The sequence below is a fragment of the Nymphalis io genome, chromosome 19 (assembly GCF_905147045.1).
Source record: "Nymphalis io chromosome 19, ilAglIoxx1.1, whole genome shotgun sequence".
Taxonomy (NCBI): domain Eukaryota; kingdom Metazoa; phylum Arthropoda; class Insecta; order Lepidoptera; family Nymphalidae; genus Nymphalis; species Nymphalis io.
In genome coordinates, this window is record NC_065906.1 from 1,493,421 (window position 1) to 1,517,557 (window position 24,137).

Genomic DNA, 24,137 nt, shown 5'->3' on the forward strand with positions numbered 1-24,137 from the left:
TTTTGCAATTTTTTGAACTTTGACTCAGTCACAACTGTCAATACATTTTGACAATTGACACTGTCATTGTCGCAATTTTATTATGATTGAGATTATAAAAACATGTACATGTACATAGGTTCAGTATTTATGTAAATATATAAGCTTTTGTAAGAACGAGCCAAAATATATCTATATATACTTAATCATAAAAAATTATAACAGATGCAAGTTTTCACTGCAGAGCTTATCCGATTCGGTTTTACTTATTGTTCCAATTATTGCCTGGTAATCTGTCACCCGTCAGTGACAAATCGCATTTGGCACTTAAAGAAATAAGAACATTTGTTAAATAAATATTTTTATTGTAAAATCATGTAATTGTATCAGAAGGTACACGTGTATATTTTTAAGTGGGTGTCATAATTATGTGAATAAATGTAGAGTAAAAGTTATATATAATTTTTTAATGTTTTAGTTTTGTGTTTGCGACGGACACGTAAGTCTAGTCGTGTTTTAGAAAATTACAAATATTGGATAAAATGAATCATTTAAAAGTGTATATTTTGTGGCTATGTTTTGTATTATCGGCGGCTACGGCGCTCGGCCCTGAAAGTAATAAGAAAGGCGAAGATTCCTCTGATGATGATGAAAAATCATTGGAAAATTTGGAGTCGGAAGCGATTAATGATCCGGAATATTACAATGAATTAACTGAGGCTATTAATAAACAAATAATGTCAATGCAAGAGTATGCAGATGCAGTTAGTAAAACTACGCGACTTTTAAAGAAAGAGGAAGAAAACCTAGGTAAAGAAATGTATTTATAAGTTATTATAACAAACTTATCATTATGAAAGAGTCAGTAAATGCTGGGCTAAGCCTTCCACCCTTAAGAAAAAGGCTCGGAGATTATTACATCACATTTCAATGCTGGTAAATGTGATTTCCATAAGTCTCATTAAGGTTTTCTCACAATCTTTTTATGCTACATCAAAAAAAAGATGATTTATAAAAACTAATTAAGCCCAAAAAACAAGTGGTTTTCAAACCATTGTGAAGTCTCCGCTTGCTAATTTAATTACATATTTACATTCACTAATATTTTTAGACACATTAGATCCTGTTCAAGCAGATAATAAAATAGGACAAATGGAGTATACTTTAAAGTTACTAAGACTTAGTTTGTTGAAACAAACAGAGCCCAATTGGATGCCGCCCAGTAAGACGTCTAACCTGCATGAAAATGAGTTTGAGGTAATTTAATTTACAAATTAATATTGAGCTATCTGCTTTGATCCGTTTCATCCACACTAAAATGTTCTTGCAGGTTGTAGAATGATGTTATATAGTCTAAAACATTTCGCAATAAACTGGCTAACTAAGACCATTTTGTCTTTGATAATTCTTTTAGATCATGGTATTAGCATATAAAAAAAAAGTTTTAGCTTTTATAATAGCAAATATTTAGTCACATAATTTTTTATAAGCCAAGCTAAATTTATTACATATTATTTTTGTTGTAATTTTTTTAACTTGTATAGCCACTATTAATACACTAAAAACCATTTATGAGATCATACTAATGGTAACAGTCTGATAATTTTATTTCACCGTCTTGTTTTGATACACTTTTTTCTTGTATGTAAAATGATGTATGTTTAGAGTTTTAAAAGTCTCAACATTTTCAAAGTCACCGAACCCGATATATCCTAGACTGCAAGACTTTTCTAATTAATTATTTTTAGTAAGTTATATTTACTAAATATTTATTGAACATAAATTCAAATTCCAACTATTACAATTTAAAATTTTACACATTAAATGGGGTTTATTGCTTAAATACACATGTTCAGTTCTTAAAAATCCCTGATTTATGGTTACAATCAATATGTGTGATTTCATGAGAAAAAAATGCAAAAGTTAAAATTGTTAATTAATTTTTTTTATTTCTAGACGATGGAAGAAAATCCACAGGATATCCTTGATGCGTTGCCTCCATTACCTGAAGAGAAAGAAATAGAATTGTCACCTGAAATGAAAGAAGGTATGTGTACATCATTCCTGTGTAAAACATTCCTATGTTAAGTTTTATTCAAAAACTATATATTGTTTTCGATTTCACTTCCCGCTGATATTAACATTTTTTTATTAGTAAAAAAAATATGGAAAATCTTATGTATATAATGGATTATTATTTTAGCTTATTCTCCTCTCGAAAGGGGAAAACAAAGTACCAATTACTTTAGTTAAAATGTGAAAAGTGATTGCCATTTGTTGTTTTCGATAATAAACGTTGATTTAAGATCAATTTAGATATTGTGAAATATTGATAAATATAATTGAGAAAATCGTATAAATTGACAATTATAATCCTAACTAATATTATAAATGCAAAAGTGAGTTTGTTTGTTACACTTTCTCATTTGTTAACATATTGTCAGCGGTACAGAAAACGGCAAAGGTTCACCTTGTCCGTAAACCTGTTCGGAACTCGGTAAAATAAATGGCGGCGATGTAGAAATTGAAAATCAGCGCGATTCTGTATGACTAACCTGTAATACAGATATTTTAAATTACGTGTATTGTTAAATTGTTTTAGATTATGTGTATTCAATGTTGCCATATTGCATTTTCGTTATTTAAATTTGAAACTACATTATTTTGCATTTTTTATAGCAAAGGAACTATACGAATTAGCCATGGCCAAATTAGACCGAAGATCGCCCGACCTTCGTGCAGCTATACTTCAGGTGAAGCAAGCCGCCGATTGGGGCTACGTACCCGCTAAGATCAAACTAGCTTGGTCGTACATTTACGGCGAGGGCGTTGAACTCGACGTGGAAAAGGCTAAGAAGATATTTGAAGAGTTAAGTGAAGAAGGAAACGCCGACGCTCATGCGGTTAGTTACTTATAAGTAAGATGAAAGAACTCAAACGCAATAGTATGTTGATAGCTGTTGCCAGTTCAATCTTTACCCTATTGGCATGAGACTGTAGAAGAATATAAAAAAATCATTCCATTATTTTTTATTCGTATGAGTGGTATTTTTTCTTCCAATTTAAATGGGACCAAACGGAAAGTCGTGGTACCCAAAAAGAGTCCGAATCGCATTATAAATGACGGTAACAAACAGAAAAAAATATAACAGAATGGAGAACACTCTTTTTTTTTAGTCACTTAATACTATTGAGTGAATGACGACATGAATGAAACATTTAAGTTATGATTAAAATGAAATCATAAGAACGATATATCATGATGACTTTCGCCCGAAACTTCCGAAAAATCTCGACCTGGAACTCGACCGTTTTTAGTGGCATGTGCATTTTAGATCCATGTTTTTCTTTACGTGGAGTATGAGATTATTTATTTATAAACACAAGTCAATAATTTAATATTTATTTGTAAAATACGTAAAGTAAATACGAAAGTGGTAGACAGAGGTCCTCTCTTAATGAGGAGGAACGTTCCATACAATTCTGCGGTGTCATGTTTCTACTAAATAGCGAATGACACGACAATATTTACGAGTTGTCACTGTGCGTCAGGGGCTGGGCTTCCTGTACGCGACGGGCGTGGGCGTGGGCGTCTCGCAGGCGCGCGCGCTGCTGCACTACACGCTGGGCGCGCTGGGCGACAGCGACTACGCGCAGATGGCGCTCGCCTACCGCCACTGGGCCGGCGTCACGCTGCCCAGCTCGTGCCCCAAGGCCATGGAGCTGTACATGTCGGTGGCGCAGAAGGTGGCCGACCAGGTGAGCCTGAACGGCGGGCCGGCCGTGCAGCGCGTGCGCCTCATGGACGAGGCGGAGGGCGGCGGCTCGGGCGCCGCGCTCGACACCGACCTCATCGAGTACTACCAGCTGCTGGCCGAGAAGGGCGACGTGCAGGCGCAGGTACGCACGCAAGCACGCACACACACGCACACAAACATACACACAGACACACACACACACAGACACAAAGACACACACGCACAGACACACACACACACACACACACACACACACACACACATTATCGTATAATCATTTCGTACGTTCTTTTAATAGCACCTAACTACTTATATTGCAGACTACCGTGACTGCTCTTTTTAGTTTTATTTTATTTGCTAATTTCGCTCGGTTAGTTTATACACGATACTCTCGTAGGTCGGTCTCGGCCAGCTGCACTTTCAGGGCGGTCGCGGCGTGACGCTGGACCTCAACAAGGCGCTGCACTACTTCCAGCAGGCCTCTAAGGCTGGGAACGCGGTCGCGAGCGCTTTCCTTGGCAAGGTGATTATATTACATATATATTACTCATTTTATATTCGTAGATAGAGTAGAATAGAGCTAGTCCATCACAAGCCTGGGTATCTGTAAACCCCCTTAAAGGTTTTATATCGCCTAATATCGAAATCTGGTTAAATGCTCTGTAGCCACAGGTATTGAATAGATATAACTTGTTCAATTTTACCATCATTTGGCTCATATTTGGCCCAAATTATATAAAAAATATTGTTTTAACCGTTTGCACGATTGAATAATTATAATTATAGATATACCTCGAGGGAGGCGACGGAATCAAAGCTGACAACGACACGGCCCTCAAGTACTTCAGGAGAGCGGCCGAACTCAACAATCCCGTCGGTCAAAGCGGCCTCGGCCTCATGTATTTACATGTTAGTGAGTTTAGTATTTCTATTATTCCTTCCAATCAGCAGCGGTAAGCTCCAAGTTAGTCCAGCCCCTAGGTTCAAAGACATCAAAGTGATTGACGAATTTGCGAAAATGAAAACTCGCAAGGTATTGTGTATTTATATATATTATATATATGTCGCGGATTCAAATGTATTGCCATTGTCGTCCAATATGTTGATTTTATTAAATTAGTCAGTGCGCACGTCCGGTGCTGGCGCTGTCCTGAGAGCAAGAGACCAAGAGACCAAGGGGGTCGCTAGACAAACGATCACACGCGCTACTGATGTATCTGACACCATTATATTGTATATTTCCATTATTCGGCTGTACAATAAAATAGGCACCCGTCATATATTTTTCACAGTTGACGTCTGACAACCGACCAACCTACATGACATACATCACGTATTGTGGTGTTGCTATTCTAATAAGTGACATCGTATATCCGCTTAAATTTATTATCTCTGACATATATAATAAATATTTTAATCGTTTACACTAGATTATTTTCTTTTGATGAACTTTCTTTATTATGCAAGTAACTAATATTTTCGTATGACTTGGTATCCGTTTAAGGGCTGTTAATTATAAGCTTAAAGAATCTCAGAGAAGGTTCTCGATTTTTTGCCATGCACCGTTGTACCGGGCCCTTATTTAGCTACGTCACTGCAAATCACGAGCGGATTTGACCTTGGCTGTCCTAAGCCCATGGATGATTGCGTTTACTATTTTTATTTCGAATCTCCTTACGAGTAAATTGGTGTACATCTTTAGTTTTCTAACAAGTTGGGAAAGCTATGGCGCGTCTATCAAACGACTTTTGGGTCGGTCATTAGTTATTCTACCGTAACAAAGCAATACCTTTGTATTGCTCGAGGCAAACAAAGCTTGTACTCAATGGACGAAGAATTTTAATCGATGCTTATATTGTATATAATAGTTATATATTTATTTATTAAATTACTTATATGTTCAGGGTCTAGGAGTACCGAAAGACACGGCAACGGCCTTTAAATACTTCGCGATGGCGGCAAACCAGGGCTGGGTGGAGGGCCAGTTGCATCTTGGATTGATGTACTTTGGTAAGGTTGATTAAACAGAAATATGTTGTAAAATAATAATGTCCTCCAGACCGATTTCCGCCACGGCGGCCAATCTCAAGAGAGATTAGCCAACTGCGCAGGAGATATTATAGTGCACGTGTGTGCACAAACACAGGTGCACTCTCTATTCGCTAACTCTCAATATGACCGATGGGACGGCAATCCGACACGACCGGAAAGAGTTCAGGCGCAGGACCAACGGCTTTACGTGCTTATATCAAACCACTAGACCAACGAGGCAGTTGTATATATATAATGACGCATTTTTTTGTCATGTAAAAAAACATTGCTAAGAATAAATGTTTCAATGACATTTTGTACTTCTATGTGTACGAAAAATTGTTTTTCTGGCCTAAAAAAATTAATCCAAGTTCGTTCACAGCCGGTGCCGGAGTGCGTCGCGATTTCAAGCAAGCCAACAAGTACTTCTCGCTCGCGTCGCAGTCGGGGCACGTGCTGGCGCTCTACTACCTGGGGCACATGCACGCGCAGGGGCTCGGCGTGCTGCGCTCCTGCACCACCGCCGTCGAGGTGAGCCCCCGCCGTCGCAGCCTACGAGCACGGGGAGCATAAATCTCTCGCTCGTACTCTAATCATTATTCCTGACGTTCGTATTCGAGCCGGGACCCCCTTTCACCGGGATCCGTCTGTATTTCAGCTATTTAAAAACGTATGCGAAAGAGGCCCGTGGGCCTCCCGGCTGATGCTGGCGCACGCGGCGTGGCGCGCGAGGGACACGGAGTCCGCCTTCCTGCAGTACCTGTCGCTGGCCGAGCGCGGCTACGAGGTGGCGCAGAGCAACGCCGCCTTCCTGCTGGACGAGGGCGAGGCGGGCGGCGCGGGCGGCGCGGGGGGCGGCGAGGAGCGCTGGCGGCGCGCGCTGCAGCTGTGGGCGCGCGGCGCGGCGCAGGGCTGCGCGGGCGCGCGCGTCAAGCTGGGCGACTACCACTACTACGGGCTGGGCACGCCGCGCGACCTGGACGCCGCCGCGCACCACTACCGCGTGGCCGCCGACACGCTGCACAGCGCGCAGGCCACCTTCAACCTGGGCTACATGCACGAGCGCGGCCTGGGCCTGGCGCGCGACCTGCACCTGGCCAAGCGCTGCTACGACCTGGCGGCCGACGCCTCGCCCGACGCGCGCCTGCCCGCCGCGCTGGCGCTGGCGCGCCTGCACGCGCACTCCGCGCTCGCCGGCCTGCTCGAGGTCCGTCCCCTGCGTGTGTCCTTACGCTGATACATTCTGTACCTACTAGTATTCACAGAAAATTAAAGCATAAATAATCAAAAATTAAAAAAAAAACAAATTTATATACGACTTGCTCCATATTACAATTTTAATAAAATGCCCTATCTTATCTTCAATTTATTCGTTTAAATTATTCGCAGCTCATAAAATTACTCGCTCGTTTCATTCGCTCTTAATAAAAGATTCCGTCGTTTTAAAACCGCCCTCGACAGTCTCTTTCGCAGAGTCCACTCGCTTTCATCTTCCTGCCCGGTGAATCGACCTTCCTGTCGAACTGGGACTTGTATCTCATCTCGGCCCTGGTGGGCGCCCTCGGCTTCGTGATCTACCTCCAGCGACCGAATCAGCCGGCCAACTGAACGAGTGAACTCAGTAAACTATTGCTTTAACGGTTCGAAGTCCAAACGAAATGAATCAGCGAATTTTACAAAGACAATTTAATGTGAACAAAAGTGTTTTCAAAAGATATAGTGCAATTTTAATTTAGTAACACGCGTCAATGTTTTTATTTATTATTTCAGTTATTGTTTAATAGTTCTTTCGAATGTATTGTGTTAAAAAAAATCAGTCAAAGGAGTGACAATACAAATTCCATTACAAATATTTTTAATCTATATTTTTTGTTTGATAGCTATATAGTGTAAAAAAACACTTTGTAAATACAAATAGTTATAATAAGGTTTTATTTTGTTTTATTTATAAACTTATAACAAACATAAATGGCAAACACTAAACCTATACTAATATTAAAAATTCGAAAGTAGTTCGACAGTTGTGTTTTCACGGCTAGATACTAAACCGATTTTGATGAAACTTGGTATGAAGCAAGCTTGGCTCCGAGGAAGGACATAGGCTACTTTTAATATAACAAACGCTCCCCTAATACCAACATCCCCCTTACCTAAGCGAGCGAATATATGAAATATTAGGTAAACAATTTTCAAGAAGTAAAAAATACGCCATTCAATTTTTATTTGAAACACGATTTACACAAAGATTAAAGGTCTTGTCCGGTTTTAAATTCATATCGTGTCTCGTAAACACTAGAAGAGTGGTAGAATATGTTTTTTGAATATAAATAAGTTTTGTATAAAGACTGTAGCACCCTGTTTCATTATCCTAAATATTATAAATGCGAAAGTTTGTTTATTTGTTTGTTACGGTATAAAGTCTAAAACCTCCTCACACGCGATATCCTATCATATCTCATATAGTATGGGTTGTCTAGTATGAGTTAACAGAAACAGCCTGAAGTAATAAATAAAACATGTCAGAATTTCATCTGATACAATACATTTTTACTAATGGAGAGATGAAATTATACAAAATAAGATAAAAAATAAACATTAATGTACTTTAAATTTTGCGACTTTCAACCCTAAGTACTTGTAAAATGATACATAAGGATAAAATCATCGTTTAACAATTGTTTTGCTTCTCGAGCATTTCTATTTTCTTGGCGATGTCGTCAGCCGAGAACGCGTAGTCCACTTGCAGCTCTTGTTTAATTTCCTGACGTTCCCGCTTATTTCTCTGTAACAATATAAAGCTAACATTAATTTCCGACTACTTACTTGTCTAACAACATTATTCGTGACAATTATATTTTTACTTTGTTTCTTATCACTTTAGAACTCAACGCTTTAAACGATTTCAAGATATCCTTAATAATAATGTCATCCAGACCGATTTCGGCCACGACGGCCAATCTCAAGAGAGATTAGGCAACTGCGCAGGAGATATTATAGTGCACAAGTGTGTGCGCAAACACAGGTGCACTCTCTATTCCCTCACTCATAATCCGATGGGACGGCAATCCGACACGACCGGAAAGAGTTCAGGCGCACGACCAACGGCTTTACATGCTTTCCGAGGCGTATTAAAGGACATAGTTACCAAATCCCCCCCCTCCTAATGCCCACAATATATAAGCCAGATGGTTTAATGTCTTTTACTGGTGGTAGGGCTTTGTGCAAGCTCGTCTGGGTAGGTACCACCCACTCATCAAATATTCTACCGCAAAACAGCAATACTTGATATTGTTGTGTTCCGGTTTGAAGGGTGAGTGAGCCAGTGTAATTACAGGCACAAGGGACATAAAATCTTAGTTCCCAAGGTTGGTGGCGCATTGGATATGTAAGCGATGGTTGACATTTCTTACAATGCCAATGTCTAAGAGCGTTGGTGACCACTTACCATCAGGTGGCCCATATGCTCGTCCGCCTTCCTATTCTATAAAAAAAAAATATATAAAAAACAACAACTACGGAAATATAGCTAATTACATAGCCGACCAAACATTCAATACTAGACCTTATTGATATGATTATAAGGTAGTTTCACACAAACAAATATGCCGGTGAAATCGATTATGAGTAATCTCGTCTTTCAAAACCATTTGTATGACATTTGATGTTCGAAGTGGTAAAATACATATGTAAAAACGGTAGACTATCATATATTAGACGGGACTTTTTAAAATGATATATCATGAAATCAATAATTGTAACTATTATAAAAATATTTTGTCTTTAAGGAATCAAAATAAAAAGTAACAGCCTGTAAATGCCCACTGCTGGGCTAAGGCCTCCACTGCCTTTTGAGGAAAAGGTTTGGAGGTCATTCTACCACGCTGCTCCAACTGGTTAACATGTGTCAGAATTTCAGTGAATTTAGACACTAAACAGGTTTCCTCGTGATGTTGTTCTACGCCGCCGATAAGCACGAATTAGGCACATGAAAATTCAGTCTGGGTTTAAGCTCGCAATCGTCGGTTCTAAACGCTGAGCCATTTCAACTCATGAATCAAAATATCCTTTATAACTACTAAGTCAATTTTTATAATATCGGTTGCCTGGGCTATTGCTTCTATTAAGATTCTTGCAGGTCTGAATATCGACCACCCCATACTGCCCCGTACTTTCTCACAATTGGTAATACTTACCCAAAAATGGGAATATTCTGGTGAGATAGACTGCAAACAAGCAATCTTATCTTCCATGTCCTTCAGCCGTTTGTATATATCCGGTGCCACGGGTCCCGTGTTGAGATACGACTCGATGGCCAGCACTCTCTCTGCGATGGCTGCGGGCAAGCCTGCCTCAGTTTTAATTGGAGGTTGATGATCCATGGATACAGTTTGCGGACCCCACTCATTGTGTACTCTGCAAACTAAATAACGAAATATCATAGACAATGGCGCCAAAATCTCACGTAGCGTTTAAAAAAGAATAACAGGCCGTTTACGCGCAACACCAACATTTTTAATGTTATTGTCGTTATCATAGATTACGCAAAAATTATAGTCTATGTAATTTTCTTTTTTAATTAAAATGCTAGAAAGTACTCTGTTCTAAAATTTAGAAATTTAGCCATAAAATACTTGTTAAGTCAATTTTAATTAGATTTTTATTAATTTGTATCTATAAAAAATATATATACAACATAAGAATATTATTCTCATGAAAATGAAAATGAAAATGAAAAAATAGTTTATTCTTTATCAAGTTGTATTCTGTATTCTCATAGAATCAAGAATTTAAATATATGCATTTCCTTAAATCTTATTACGATAGCTAACTTTCTTATAACATACTTTTCAAATGCCCCTTAGAATCCGTTCGTTTGACGAACTGCGTTCTCACTCTTGCACATGTCTCTATATCTTCCGTTTCATTCTCACTTTTCGACGGAATAAAGTCGTGTATGTTACTTATATTAACTTGATCTCTCTTCCTCTGTATGAAATTTTGTATACGCTGTTGAAGTTCTTCACTCGACACATTAATCTGTATTAAGTTCTTGTCTATGGGATTTTCTATGGTCGACTGTGTTGTCTGTGAATCTGGTGTATTACCTGGAGATAATGAGAATGTGCTATGAGCTGGAGTTGATTTAGGATATTTGAAAAATAACAACACATTTAAAACGAGAAAAATATTTATTTTATTTATATGTAACAATGTACTTTCTAATTCATGCAAAAATAAACAGATTTTGTTTAAATAATTAAACAAATTTGTGCAAAATCAGCACATTATTAACTTTATGTAAAAATAATCCAACATCTAATGCGGATAACAGTAAATATTTGTTTTTAATAAAATTTTCATTAATAATAATAAAATATAATCTAGACCTGCATGCGTTTTGGAAAATCTACCATATATATATATATATATATATATATATATATATATATATTATACTATATAGCAACTTAGGAACGAATATATTTTTTCTATATATGTATATACACTAGGTACATACACTATAATTAACTGTAAATCTTATATTTTACACTTTTATGTATTTAAATTATACCAAAAAAATATACAAAAATTAATTAATTCATATGCAGCTCAATTAACTTTTTTTAAATAAATATACATTTCATATAATCTACAAAAATATCTTCTATATAATATAGGTTTCTTATATATAATTCTGCTAAATATATACCACAACCTTAGTTATAAATATTTTTGATAATCTATTAAAATGAAAATGAGGCATCTAATCTAATTCAACAATTACATTCAAACAAAAATTATGCATTTTTTTTTCTAAGTATGGATTGTTAACGTGAATACGGCATATGATCTTATCAGACAAACAACAACGATATCGAATAAAAGGTCAATCAAAGTCGCTGTAACATCTTCGCCTACTCCAAAAGGAAATAATAGAAACGAAAAAAAAACCGACAAATACTGCCTAGCATCGAACAGCTCAGCTGTCACTATTTTTTACAATTTTATACATAAATGGTAAAAAAAAAAACAAATTAGCGAGGGTGTCCAAATCCAAAACTTTAAGGAATTGCGAAAAATGGGATATTTAGATGCGAATTTAATAATTAAATCTTCAACGTTAATTTAAAAAAAAACTATTCTTTACTAGAAATCGATCTCGAGGATTCCGAAAAAAAAGCACATGTCTTAACGTTAAGACCAAAACGTCAAAATACAATATAAATAAATGATCACAAGAGATGTTTTAGGTACGTATTCACGTAACAATCCAGCACATTCTAGACTTTTCCATTGCAAGCTCTACGTTTAGTGGACCACGCACATTCGACATTCTCCTTCCAAACCGGCTCCGCTCCTTCGTAAACCTCCTTCTTCCATATCGGCACGTTGGACTTTAGCTGGTCGATGCAGTAGGACACCGCGTCCAGGGAGTCCCGTCTATGCGGACTGCTCACCGCTATCACCACCGACGCTTCCCTACATGGCACGTTGCCTAACCTAGGGAGTGGAAAAACTAATTCAGAAACGTTTTTCTTTCGTTCCAGAAATGCACCCCATGGTTAGTGGATACCATCTTCTCACCATACTTACTAATATAAATGCGAAAATGAGTTTGTTTGTTCGTTACACTGTCATGTCTTAACTATTCAACCGATCATCATGAAATTTTGCACACACGTTTTCAGTGTCACTCCTTCACACGCGGACAAAACCGCAGGTGAAAAGAAGTTTATTACACCGCTAAGTATCAATGCTTTATTTATTATTCTATTTTGGTTTAAGGGTGAGTAAGCAAGGAATATTACGTGAGGGATATAATATCAGATCCCATGGTTCGTGGTGCATTGACCGTATGAGGAATGGCCTCTACTTCTTGAAGTGCAAGTGTCTTTGAGCAGTCATGGCCTTGCACCGACAGGTATCCGATTAAGTTGTATTGTGTTTTTATTTTCCGAAATATTAAAAAAAAAAACCTGCTTTGTATCACATGACATAATTAAGATTATTAATAATGTTTTTGACCTTGGTAACCAACTATGGTTGGTTACCATATTATACCCATGGCTAACGGTAATATGCAGTATTGTATGTAACAAAACATTTGTTCAAACGTTATTATCCAAAGAAATACGTACAGCTCTGACGTTGCTATTGTAATTTTAATGGCAGAGGATGTCACATGTTTGTGTACACAGCTTGTGTAACTAAAAACGATTATAGCTTGCTATTTAAAATAATCATTGTTGATGCTGTTTAAATTAATTACACAAGGCGTCGTTTTAAAAAAAAAACCGATAAAAAGTATATGCAAATCATTTGATTGATAGTTTTTTAAATTCGAAACTAAATATAAAAAAATATCGTGATATAATATACTTTTATAGTTGTGCACTATTTAACATGACAATCGTAAAATAATACAAATATATTTGTGTATTTTCTCCTTTGGTGGCAATGCAAAGGTATTTCATAACAATGCCTCGTCTTTTTTCTTTTTATTGAGGGCCTCTTTAGCAAAATCTTTACTAAATTTCAAGATCAAATAAGTATCTTGCAATTATTTTATTAATCGTGCAAAATGAAAATCATCGCTGCGGTGAGAATATTATGCTATAACTATAATTTTGTCACTTTAACCTTTGGATTAGATTAAGGCCACCAATCTGCAAAGGAGCGGCGTGATAGAATAAGCTCTAAGCGTTCTATTTAAAAAGAGAGATGGCCTTTGCCTAGCATTGAACATTTAGGAGTTGTTAATTTTTTATATTTAAAAATGAGATATACATAGAGGAAGAGTAGGGTGTTTAAAACTTAAACTTTTTTGTTTGTCAAAATCATAATAATACTTATTTTAACAAATAATAAAGTATAAAATGAACAATTTGTATTTGCATACATTTATATTTAAATGTTTTCATTTCATATTCAAAAAGTACTAAAACAAAAAAACCCACAAAATTTCATAGTTAAATGCAATGATAAAATAATTTAAACCTTCTACTTAATGTAAATAAACGAATGACCTCGTATATATTTACGCACTCTGATAATATGAAATGATGCAATCTAAAAATAATAACAGATAATTACCATAAGCTAGTCTTTAAATTTTACTTATCTACATTTTTGTGTCAACGAAAACTATATGAACATAAGCAATGGAGCAAACAATGACTTAATACCCTAATGATCGCAGACGCTAAATAGGGATCTAACTATGCAGATGGGATGACAATACCCCCAAAACCTTGGAACCAACTAGAGTGACACTTGTCTAGTTTAATGGTGACAGTCAGAGGAGGCTTTTGTCAAAAAACTTATGGAAACCAGATATTAAATCTGGTCATTTATCTTGGAAATAACTTATATATTATTACAGTTATACAATTCACGGTTTTTATTTAATGTTGTAATTGAAGGCACTTTTATTTTATTATACATATAAACATTTATGAAGAATATTTCCAAAAAAAATTATTTTGTATTGTATGTTTAAGAGATACAAAGAAACATTAAAAGTAAGCCTGATATTACATGCAAAGTACATTCAACCTTACCAACAGAACCGGTTTTAAAAAAGGTTTCTTTAAGTGGTGTAATGAAACCGCTTCGTGAATATCGTCCAATCATACACAATTATACATTCAAATGAAAAAAAGAGCTACAAAATATTCAAGTCATGTTATCATACAACTTAAAAACATGAATTATATAAAAGAATTTGGTTGAATGAATATGATACATACCTATGATAAATTGCAATGCCATGAACAGCCGGCCACTTTATCCTGACATCATCACAAATACTCTTCATCGATTTCAAGGCCATAGTTTCATATGCTTCATATTCAAGCCTTAACACCTATGTAAACAGTTCTATATTATAATTTATATAAAAGTTTTTTTTTATTCAATAGACAAAAATATAATATTTAATGTGTTATATGGGAATTCAATGAATTGGAAGTGTAAAGCAATATAATTCTAGTAATAATAATAGTCTGTAAATGGCCTACAGCCATGTTAAGAAGAAGAGAAGAAGTTCCTCCTCTCTTGAGAAGAAGTTAGAGATCATTCCACTGTTCCAATGCTCGATGGATACACACATGGCAAATTTTTACTCCACACATGCAAATTTCTCACACAACGTCTTTTAAGACTAAGCGCAAAGGAAATATAAGCATTGATTAAAGACACAAAAAATCAATGTTGAATGCCTAGGTTTGAATATGCAATCTTTTATTAAGATTCAGTCCTTACCTTTTTCCCATCAAAATTATCTCTTGTGGTCCCAACAAATAGAGATACAGCTCCACATCTATCATCCACAACTAAATCACTAACGGCATCAACAGATAGTTTATCCACAGTCAGTTTAAGATGATCCATTGCTATGTATTTAAAAAAATATATGTAAATATTAACCCCCACTCAGGGGTGGGATAACAGCAATTTTATCACTTTCTCTTATTTCTATATCTATATTTTCAGAACAAACTTCCTCATTTTTTGCCAGCAATATGTTATTTTTAATAGTCTCCAAATTAAAGTTAACGGCTATTAAATTTAATAATTGTTCATAACTTATTTTTGTGGGCAAGCGTATTGTTGTTTCTCTTGTACCGGCCAATTCTTTGGAACGTGCAAAAAATAATACTTTTACTTGCACTCCATTCTCAATTTCCATATTTCATCCTGAAAAAAAGAAGGCTAAGACTATGATTCTTTAAAATTAATTTTACTTTAGTAAAAGTATGCATTAGTTTATGGCTCACCAATAACTGTAATTGTTTTTTATAAAACTAGTTTTGAACGTGAATTGTAAAAAAAAAATATACCCGACATTCGCTCACAATGGTAAAAAACATACTGCCCGAATGACTGATTACTTAACATTGAATAATAGGTAAATATGATGCGTATAATCTGACATATACGATTTGGCATTAATTAATATGGCATAATTAATAACATGTACGGTTATTACATATACAATGGTGAATCTTAATAAATTAGCTTATTTTAATGATAACAACTAGCATTAATATTCAATTATATGAATAAACTATGTGGGTATTAAGCATATAATTTTTATTTAAAATCAAAAACAATAAAATTATTCATTTATTATTGAATTAATAAACATGATGTTTCTCTAAATTTTTAAAATCATTTGTATAATTATTGAACTAATTACAAAACATTTAAGTAAACTAACCTGTACCTACTACGAAAATTTACATTTTAATGATTATAGTGATTTTAAAATTGAGATGATTTTTGACTTAACAGTTATATCAAACATATTGCTTTTGACATATTGAAACTTGACAGTAAAGCAGATTAGAAATTCCATTACAATTTATAACAGAGTATGTCCATACAAGGGCGTAATATAATAAAACTACTTTGTATGTAGAATCTAGAGCCAGTTTTGTGCAATTATTTATATTTGCATGCAATTATATCATATAAAATATTGCCAAAAACAGCATCGAATATGCGGAGCAAACAGCGGAAGGCCACAAACATTTAGTCGCTAGAAATTCAAAAAAGATCATCCACATAAGTTTTTAAATATTTTCTTAACAAAACAAAAAAAAAATGTTTATACTTTGAAAGCAATTTTTTTATATTTATAACAAATTTATTACATTTTATTTATACACACTGATAATTTTAAAACATTAATAAAAACTGTTAAAAATAAAAAAAGAAAATCTGGTTCAGTAAGATTATTCAAAAACTTCTGTATTGTCTCTGCAAATGGGCAGAATTTTAGAGGATACACTTTGGGGCACTCACTTTACTTTTGTGATTACTTTCTTTACCGTAATCGAGATTGATGATTATATATTATAAATTAAATCATTCATCATTAGTCTGATTACATTTTATCCAAGTTTAACCTCAGTCCTAACCTATAAATCCAGCACTGACAAAAAGTATATATTTAACTTTAAATAATGATTTAAACATATGTTTTCCATTAAAATGAACAAAATAATTATTAACATTTACTTACAACATTTTTTTTCGGTATTGTATATTACTTATGAAGAAATAAAACGGATTGTAATGTCTAAAAATTATTAAATACCTGTTGATATTATGTTTAATGAAATAAAAATACAGATAGTTTATAGTTTTTACTGTGTAATTAAAATAGCATAACAGTTTTTTTAAAACCATATTTTGGTACCTAGTTCTCCAAAAATAAAATTAAGTCAGTACGTGAACAGACTACCTTATAAGTGACACTGACAGTTACAAATTGAAACTTTCAAACGGTTTAAATCCGTGACCGGTGTGAGTGTTCGAATTAAGCCTAACTGCTTTTTGGCAAGATTCCCTCGGGCGCGAGTGTTACATAAAATGAACGTCGCATTGCTTTCAGTCCAAAAAGGTTAAAAATAGATTTTCAGAGTGAGTTGCGTGTTCGGACATTTTTGTTTTCATATGACATACATAAGGCGTCGATTTTGTTATTACGTTTTAGAAATCAAAGTGAAACTCTGAAATCAGATACTGTAAACATTGGACTATTTTTTGTATTTCGTGCTACTGTTTGTGTTATCAAAGTAGCGTTAAATATACGAGGAACTGGTGTAGTTTCGTTTCGTAGCTTAAACGATAATAAATGAAATTGTGATTCAAATTTGTGTAAACATTTAAAAAATGGCTCAAGTAGAGCCAATGGATATAGATAATGTTGGGAGTGATTTTGACGACAAAGAGAACTCATTACAGAACAGTAACTTCTTGCCAAGAACCCCTTGCACTGAAAAAGGATATGAAGAGTTGGATGTGTCAGAACTCAACATGAAATTAAGATATTCCATCACACCAGCTTCTTCACCTATGTCTAAGAGTTACACGGCAAGTTGTAAGGATAATAAAACTTATAGCTTTGATGAAGACAGTCTTAACAGCACCATTGTTAATAATAGTGCTAACTTAACTCGTTCATTGAACTCATCCATTACTAAGTGTGATGTTACAAAATCGGCTAAACTGCCCTTACAAGCTTTAACAACAGATATTAATTCATCAGTAAGAAGGTCACTTGATAACGATCCTAGTGATATAACAATTACAGTTAATGGGATTGATAATATTGATGAAAATTTATCCCTGCCAAGTGGTTCATCTTCTGCAGTCCAGACACCTGAAGCAACAACGCCTACTAAAGATATTCCTAAAGGTGATGGTGGATCACCTATTATGCGAGGGCTTAAAAGTGTACTTAGCATGTTTCGTTCATCGCAGAGTCCCATACCCCCTGAAGAAAATATAGAGAAGAAAGATAATGACTCACATTCAGAGGATGAAGCACAAATAAAACAACTTGAGGTGTTAGCCTCTACTCCAAAAGCTAACAATAAAAATAATGACATTAATCTATCAAAGAGAAGTAGCCCTTTAAAAGACAGTGTGGTGTTTAATGATGATTTGGAAAGAGAACTACAATGGAAAGATGAAACAACTATTATATTTAAACAAGAGAAAATGCCTATACATAAACTATTCTTACAACAGTCAACATCACTGGCGCTCGATAAAAAATTATCTTCTAAAACAAATGAGATGCAACAGCTAAACAGTACAGTTGAATACATGGATATATCATACAATGAATCTTGTATTGGTGATAAAACTACTGATCTAGAGGATAAAATATGTGTAACTAATGTTGATGTGGCTAGTGGTGTAGAATCTGATGGTGAGTTTCTGGATTGTGAGACGACATACACAAAAAATGAACAGATTGATTTAAAACAAGACATAAGTACCACACACCTGGCTAATTCAGAAAAAAATTATTTAACTCGAGAAATATGTGGGGAAAATATTATTAAACAAAATAAGACACCAAGTCAAGTAGATATGCCAAAAGATGTTGAAATTGTACAAGCTACAAATGCAATAATTGTAGAGGCTAGTGAAGTCAATTTTAAAGAACAAAAATGTGAAACTGAATTAGATAATGAATTTCATGAACAAATATCTAACATTCCACTTAATGCACAAAAAGAAATAGAATGTCATACACAGGATGAAATTCTTGTGATTAAAGACATGAGTCTAACTTCAGCTGATACAAAAATAGCATCAGATATTGATATGCAAAAACCAGATATATTAATGGAAAACCTTATTAAAAATGAAGAAAAGAAAACAATTGATTTAGAAAATCAAAATAATTCCATTTTGAGTTCTTCAAATAATAAGGAAAACATAAAACAAAACGAAGAGAAACAGTTAAATTTTGATGCAACTATGCCATTAAATATAGTAACAGATTGTCATGATAATGTTTTGTTGAACCAGAACAATGATTCTAATAATTTTATTCTTATTAACAAAGAAAGCCTAGAGCTAGAAGAAAACAGAACTCTACCATTAAATTCAGGAATCTTACAAATATGTGGAATAATATCCGATCAAACTGTACATGAACATGTAAATAATACACTTGATCTCAAGTCTGATACTTTTAATCTAGAAGATCACATACAGGAGAATAATGTTGAGAATGATCACATAGTTGATTCTAAAGAATATTTAAATGATAATGTTACACATTTTGTAGATAATAATTGTGAAATAAATGAAATATTTGATTCAATTGATCAAAACACTCAAGAACTCGAGACTTCTTTAAAACAAGACAAAATTAGTATTCATGATTTAATTAAAAATCAATTTCAAAATAATGATAATGTCAATGATTTAGGAAATATTAAGTTACAAGATATTGAAAAAGATGTTAATTTATATGATGTGTCATCGAATGATGTTAATGATCATTTACCTTCTGATATTCCACTACCGAGTGATGATGATATTGAAAAAGACAGCCTAATGGACCATATAATAAAAAATGATGATATAGAAGATGATAACAATTTTGACTGTATCAAAAATAATAATGCTAAAGATAATTTGGAATGTATGGACAGCATTAATGAAGGAGCCGTAATAACAAATATTGAAATAACCTCTAATGAATTAACTAATATTACATCATTGCCTAATTCTGATGAAATGAAGGAAAACTCATTAGCTACAGAAAATGTTTCAAATTCAACTAATAAGTCACAATTAGTTGAATTTGTCAATAAAACAGAAATAATTCAAGAATCTACTCCTTTCGACTTACCCGATAGTGAAACAAACCCGTCTAATACAGTATTAGAAACAAATGAAAATCAACAATGTCTAAATAACGTTGACATAGCTATAAATCAAACAATTGATAACACAGTTTCTGTAATTGATGGATGTATGGATAGTCAATCCATTAATTATACACATAAAGAAGTTGAAGAAAAAGAATTAGAAAATAAAGAATGTGTCTTGAATGAAGAAAATAAGGTTAACATTTTGGATGATAATGTAGGATTAAAAGAAAATAAATTATTTGAGGAAGAAATTGTGATATCTGCAAATAATAGTCCTTATGTTTCTGTGAATGACCTTGATTTAAATATTCCTAAATATGATATCAAACTGGATGATATAGAAAGTCCGTTTGACACAAAGAATAAAATTGATACATCACCTCCCATTTCTCCAAAGTTATCTCAAAAAGGATATAATATAAACTTTGATGAAATAGATGACCCATTTGCTACTAAAACTAATATTAGAATGTCACCACCTCCAGATATTAGTCCAAATAATTCTAATGTGTCAGTAAATATTACTCAAAACAAAGTAGATATTAAGAAGAGAGCACAACCGCAAAATAGAAGAAAGTCACAGCCTGAAAGAGAAAAAAGAGAAGTTACCAAAAAACGTTTCAACAGTTCTTACAACTGTGATACAAGAACTAGTAAGAAGCAAGTCGGTGCTTTAAATCAAGAAGACAACAAAAGTGTACTAGGCAAAAATCAAACTAATGACTTAAATTGTACAACAACTATGTTAGATGTTGATAATATAAAATCTATAGTTACTGATGCGTCTACGGTGGAAAACTTTAATATTTCGAATACAGATCTTATTCATCCAGACGAACCTCTTGACGTAAAACAAAATAAATCATTAAATATTGAACCTACTCGCTTAAGTTTTCCATCAAAAAATGTTTTTAATCTTCCCGAAATAGATGACAAGAATTTTAATCCTTTTGCCACTAAATCTAAAATCTGCATGTCACCGTCGCCAACATTTGAAGAAGAAAATACTTTAATGGAGGAAAATATAACATCTTCAGATCCTGTAAGCGAAATGCCTCAACAAACAGAATATTTAACCCCCGATTTAGAAAAACATACTCAAGAGGATAAGGTTTTATCATCTGATGTTAGTAGTGAAACTTGTTGTTCAAGAAATACTGACAAGGATTACACAGTGCGAGAAATCCATACAGAAGATGAGGACACAGTTGAAGGTCCCTTTCTCGAGGTCGAAGAATTTGCTGATGTAGTTAAAGTTTCAGATTTTGGCAATGAAGCGGATATGATGCAGTTCGAAGATATACATGCAGATATTAACAATGAAAATAAAGAAGACGGTGAACTATTCATAGACGCTGAAGCATTTGAATTTCTGCTTAATCAAAACAAATGTAACGTAGTAGCAGACAGCGGCAAAGAAAGTCTATTCCTAAAATTCGATCCGCTTTTCGCTAAAAGAGTGTCATCAGATGGGGTATTAGCTGCATTAAATAGAATCCAAAAGAGGCAAAGTACACCTAAGAAAACACTAGAAGCATCTAAACAGAATGATGTAATTGATGAAGAAAAACCATCAGCTAGTGCATCAAATGTTGGTCCTATGTTTGAAGAAAATAATTATGAAACAGTTATGGTTACAAAACCTATGATGGTCGTAAATCCTGCTATTAATTCTCTCGCTTCACCAAGAAAGTCGGTTACACCGCCTAGAATAAATAGACGCTCGTTGACGTTCACTTCACCTGCTATGGCTGTTATTGATAGACTTCTGTCTCTAAGCGGTAACAGTTCAAATTTGGACCCTGATACAACGCCGTCACGAGGAAACAGAGAATATAATGAAACCGACGTTGCACTCACGCAACTTAGAGAACTTTTAGCCGAAAAAGAAATACATGTCCATAATTTAAGATCTGAAAGTAAAGAATTGAAGGAAAGATTAGCTACAATGGAGTCACAAGTCAATGCGTTAGAGAAAGAAACTGAAGAAAGACTAAAGAAAGTTAATGACTTAAATGAGCGTCTGGCAGAGAAGACAAAGGTCAATAAAAGTATGGCTGTTGTTGTAGAGGAATACGAGCGAACGATTGCCAGCTTGATAGCTGAAATGCAGCTAGAAAAAAGGCGGAATACAGAGGAAAGGACAAGGTTAATTAGTGAAAGAGATGAACAAACTGCGCATCTAGCTAGTATGGAGGTGTCGTTCAGCGATTTGCACAGTAAATACGAGAAAAGTAAACAAATCATACTAAGTATGAAAGCAAATGAAGATACATACAGGAAGTCGATAAAAGATTTCGAGGACAACTTGTTTAAAATGCAGAATAATTATGAACTATTAAAGCAACATGCCACCTCTAAGTTAAATCACGCGAATCAGGAATTGGAGAAATTTAATAGAGCACACGAATCGGAAGTTTTGAAACTTAATGCTATGATAAAACGCAAGGATTTACATATAACGTCTCTCGAAGAATCCCTTACGCAAAAAACCAAGGCCAATGAAGAACTGACGGCCATTTGCGATGAGCTCATTAATAAAGTTGGATGAACTATAATTTAAATAATTGCAAATTAAATTTACTTTATAACGTGTCTTAGTATCGACTGGTTTTTCATGACTCGCTTATGTACTTATCTTGCGATAAGTTGCATTAAGTTTGAACTTCAAATAAGTGCCAAATCTGTAATACTAACAATTAAGACTGTTTATTTATGTGATACAGTTTAAAATATTGTGACATTATACTTTGAAAATTTCTGCAAAACTTATTGATACAAAATTTCAATAACATTCAGTATTTCTTAAGGCAAAAATGAGTACAGAATTTACTCTATAAATTATTTATTAAAATAATACTTGTCTTACATGTTATAGCTAAAGGCCTATTCATTGTCTATGGTAATGTTACACTGTTCATATTATGCTGGACATAATGTTAAAAGTTGTAACTTCTAGATACAGATTATATAACTTTAAATGTATGCACATTGAAAAATCTTTATGGTAAATACTTTTTGGTTGTAACTTGTACTAAACATATATGAAAAAAAAAATATTTTAATGCTACTATTTGCTAGATTTTGTTAACATTTTAGAAATATTGTGTAGTTAATTAGTATATATTTTTGGACATTGTATAATGAGATATTTTTATATATATATTAAAATAAAATATTTTTATAACATTAGTTTTTTCCTGGATACATAAAGAATACAAAATAAATTTCTGTAGTACTTTCAGATTAATTTAGTTATTTGAATTAAGGATCCTTAGGAATACAAAGGAGGTTTCATTAAAAAAGTTAAATGTTTTAAGATTGGAAGTAAACAGTAGGTTATTACCTGTTTTAATTACTTTTTTTTTCTTTATTCATTATAAGCATGGTAAGCTCATTTACCATGTATCAAGCTTAATAAACTTCAATATTTAGAAATATAATCCAACTTTTTTCATCATAACAATATGCATACATATTTTTTTTATCCAATATATATATTTTTGAATCCTGTGTGCTTTACATGTCTGAGCGTTAATCCAAATGTTGGGCCCAATTTACCACAAACCATTCCCTTGGTATATTTAGTGTTCAATTGAAATTTATATTTTTATAACGAAAAATATGTCTACTAATTATGTATGACGATACTTTTCATATCTCAATGCTCGAATTGTTGAATCTAATATTTTTGTATAATATTGTGTTAGAGATAGTTTAAACACTATTTTAGTTAATAAATGTATTGATTTTGCGAAAAAAAGGTATTTTTATTTTTATTATAATTAAATATAATTTTAATTTATTACGCGTTAACTTAAGTATTTCAATAATTTCTGCATAAGATAATTATATATATAATTCGCATCAATTTTTACTACTCTAATAATAATTTTGTTGGAAATTTATAATTAATGTTTCAGTAGGTCAACATATTTTTTATTTGGACTTTCTCTATATAAGGCAATATATGTAAATTATATTATTATTCTCTATAAACAGTAAATATACAATTTGTATATACAAATATTACCTTAGCTAGGATCTGCAGGCCTTTGCCTAGCAGGGCGACATTTACGCATTGTTACTTTTAAATAAAAGAATCAAAGGTGCGAACTGTCGCTCAAACCTAGTGCTTAGTGTGAACCAGCGTATGAAATTATCACGGCTGTAGTGGAAT

The 24,137-nt window shown here is 33.9% G+C and overlaps 3 protein-coding genes across 4 annotated transcripts; 2 read left to right on the forward strand and 1 right to left on the reverse strand.

Annotated features, from left to right (window-relative positions):
- The first annotated feature begins 209 nt into the window (after positions 1-209).
- LOC126776059 (protein sel-1 homolog 1) lies at positions 210-7,699 on the forward strand. 2 transcript variants are annotated; one of them, XM_050498327.1, is made up of 12 exons: positions 213-372; positions 458-789; positions 1,091-1,236; positions 1,936-2,026; positions 2,659-2,882; positions 3,532-3,879; positions 4,135-4,260; positions 4,524-4,646; positions 5,642-5,747; positions 6,151-6,299; positions 6,427-6,975; positions 7,230-7,699. In XM_050498327.1, the coding sequence occupies exons 2-12, from the start codon at positions 522-524 to the stop codon at positions 7,374-7,376; spliced, it is 2,277 nt and encodes a 758-aa protein (XP_050354284.1). In that variant the 5' UTR covers positions 213-372; positions 458-521; the 3' UTR covers positions 7,377-7,699. The 2 variants fall into 2 exon arrangements, with proteins under 2 accessions (XP_050354285.1, XP_050354284.1); XM_050498328.1 differs by having other exon boundaries at positions 210-789; positions 1,181-1,236.
- Positions 7,700-7,793: 94 nt separating this feature from the next.
- On the reverse strand, positions 7,794-15,467 carry LOC126776060 (molybdopterin synthase catalytic subunit). The gene is made up of 6 exons (XM_050498329.1): positions 15,033-15,467; positions 14,519-14,634; positions 12,094-12,269; positions 10,613-10,873; positions 9,962-10,188; positions 7,794-8,550 (listed from the first exon to the last, which is right to left on the reverse strand). The coding sequence occupies exons 1-6, from the start codon at positions 15,159-15,161 to the stop codon at positions 8,437-8,439; spliced, it is 1,023 nt and encodes a 340-aa protein (XP_050354286.1). The 5' UTR covers positions 15,162-15,467; the 3' UTR covers positions 7,794-8,436.
- Positions 15,468-17,041: 1,574 nt separating this feature from the next.
- On the forward strand, positions 17,042-23,710 carry LOC126776062 (MATH and LRR domain-containing protein PFE0570w-like). Its single transcript, XM_050498332.1, has one exon. The coding sequence runs from the start codon at positions 17,451-17,453 to the stop codon at positions 22,506-22,508; it is 5,058 nt and encodes a 1,685-aa protein (XP_050354289.1). The 5' UTR covers positions 17,042-17,450; the 3' UTR covers positions 22,509-23,710.
- Positions 23,711-24,137: the final 427 nt, after the last annotated feature.

Bases quoted from the DNA above. Each gene is read 5' to 3' on its own strand.
- LOC126776059 (XM_050498327.1), top strand. From the start codon at position 522: ATGAATCATTTAAAAGTGTATATTTTGTGGCTATGTTTTGTATTATCG. The intron at 4,261-4,523 runs GTGATTATATTA...TTATAATTATAG, and splicing joins CGAGCGCTTTCCTTGGCAAG to ATATACCTCGAGGGAGGCGA. The intron at 6,300-6,426 runs GTGAGCCCCCGC...TCTGTATTTCAG, and splicing joins CCTGCACCACCGCCGTCGAG to CTATTTAAAAACGTATGCGA.
- LOC126776060 (XM_050498329.1), bottom strand. From the start codon at position 15,161: ATGGATCATCTTAAACTGACTGTGGATAAACTATCTGTTGATGCCGTT. The intron at 12,270-14,518 runs GTATGTATCATA...TCCACTCCCTAG, and splicing joins GGCATTGCAATTTATCATAG to GTTAGGCAACGTGCCATGTA. The intron at 10,874-12,093 runs GTGCGTGGTCCA...CATTATCTCCAG, and splicing joins TTGGAAGGAGAATGTCGAAT to GTAATACACCAGATTCACAG.
- LOC126776062 (XM_050498332.1), top strand. From the start codon at position 17,451: ATGGCTCAAGTAGAGCCAATGGATATAGATAATGTTGGGAGTGATTTT.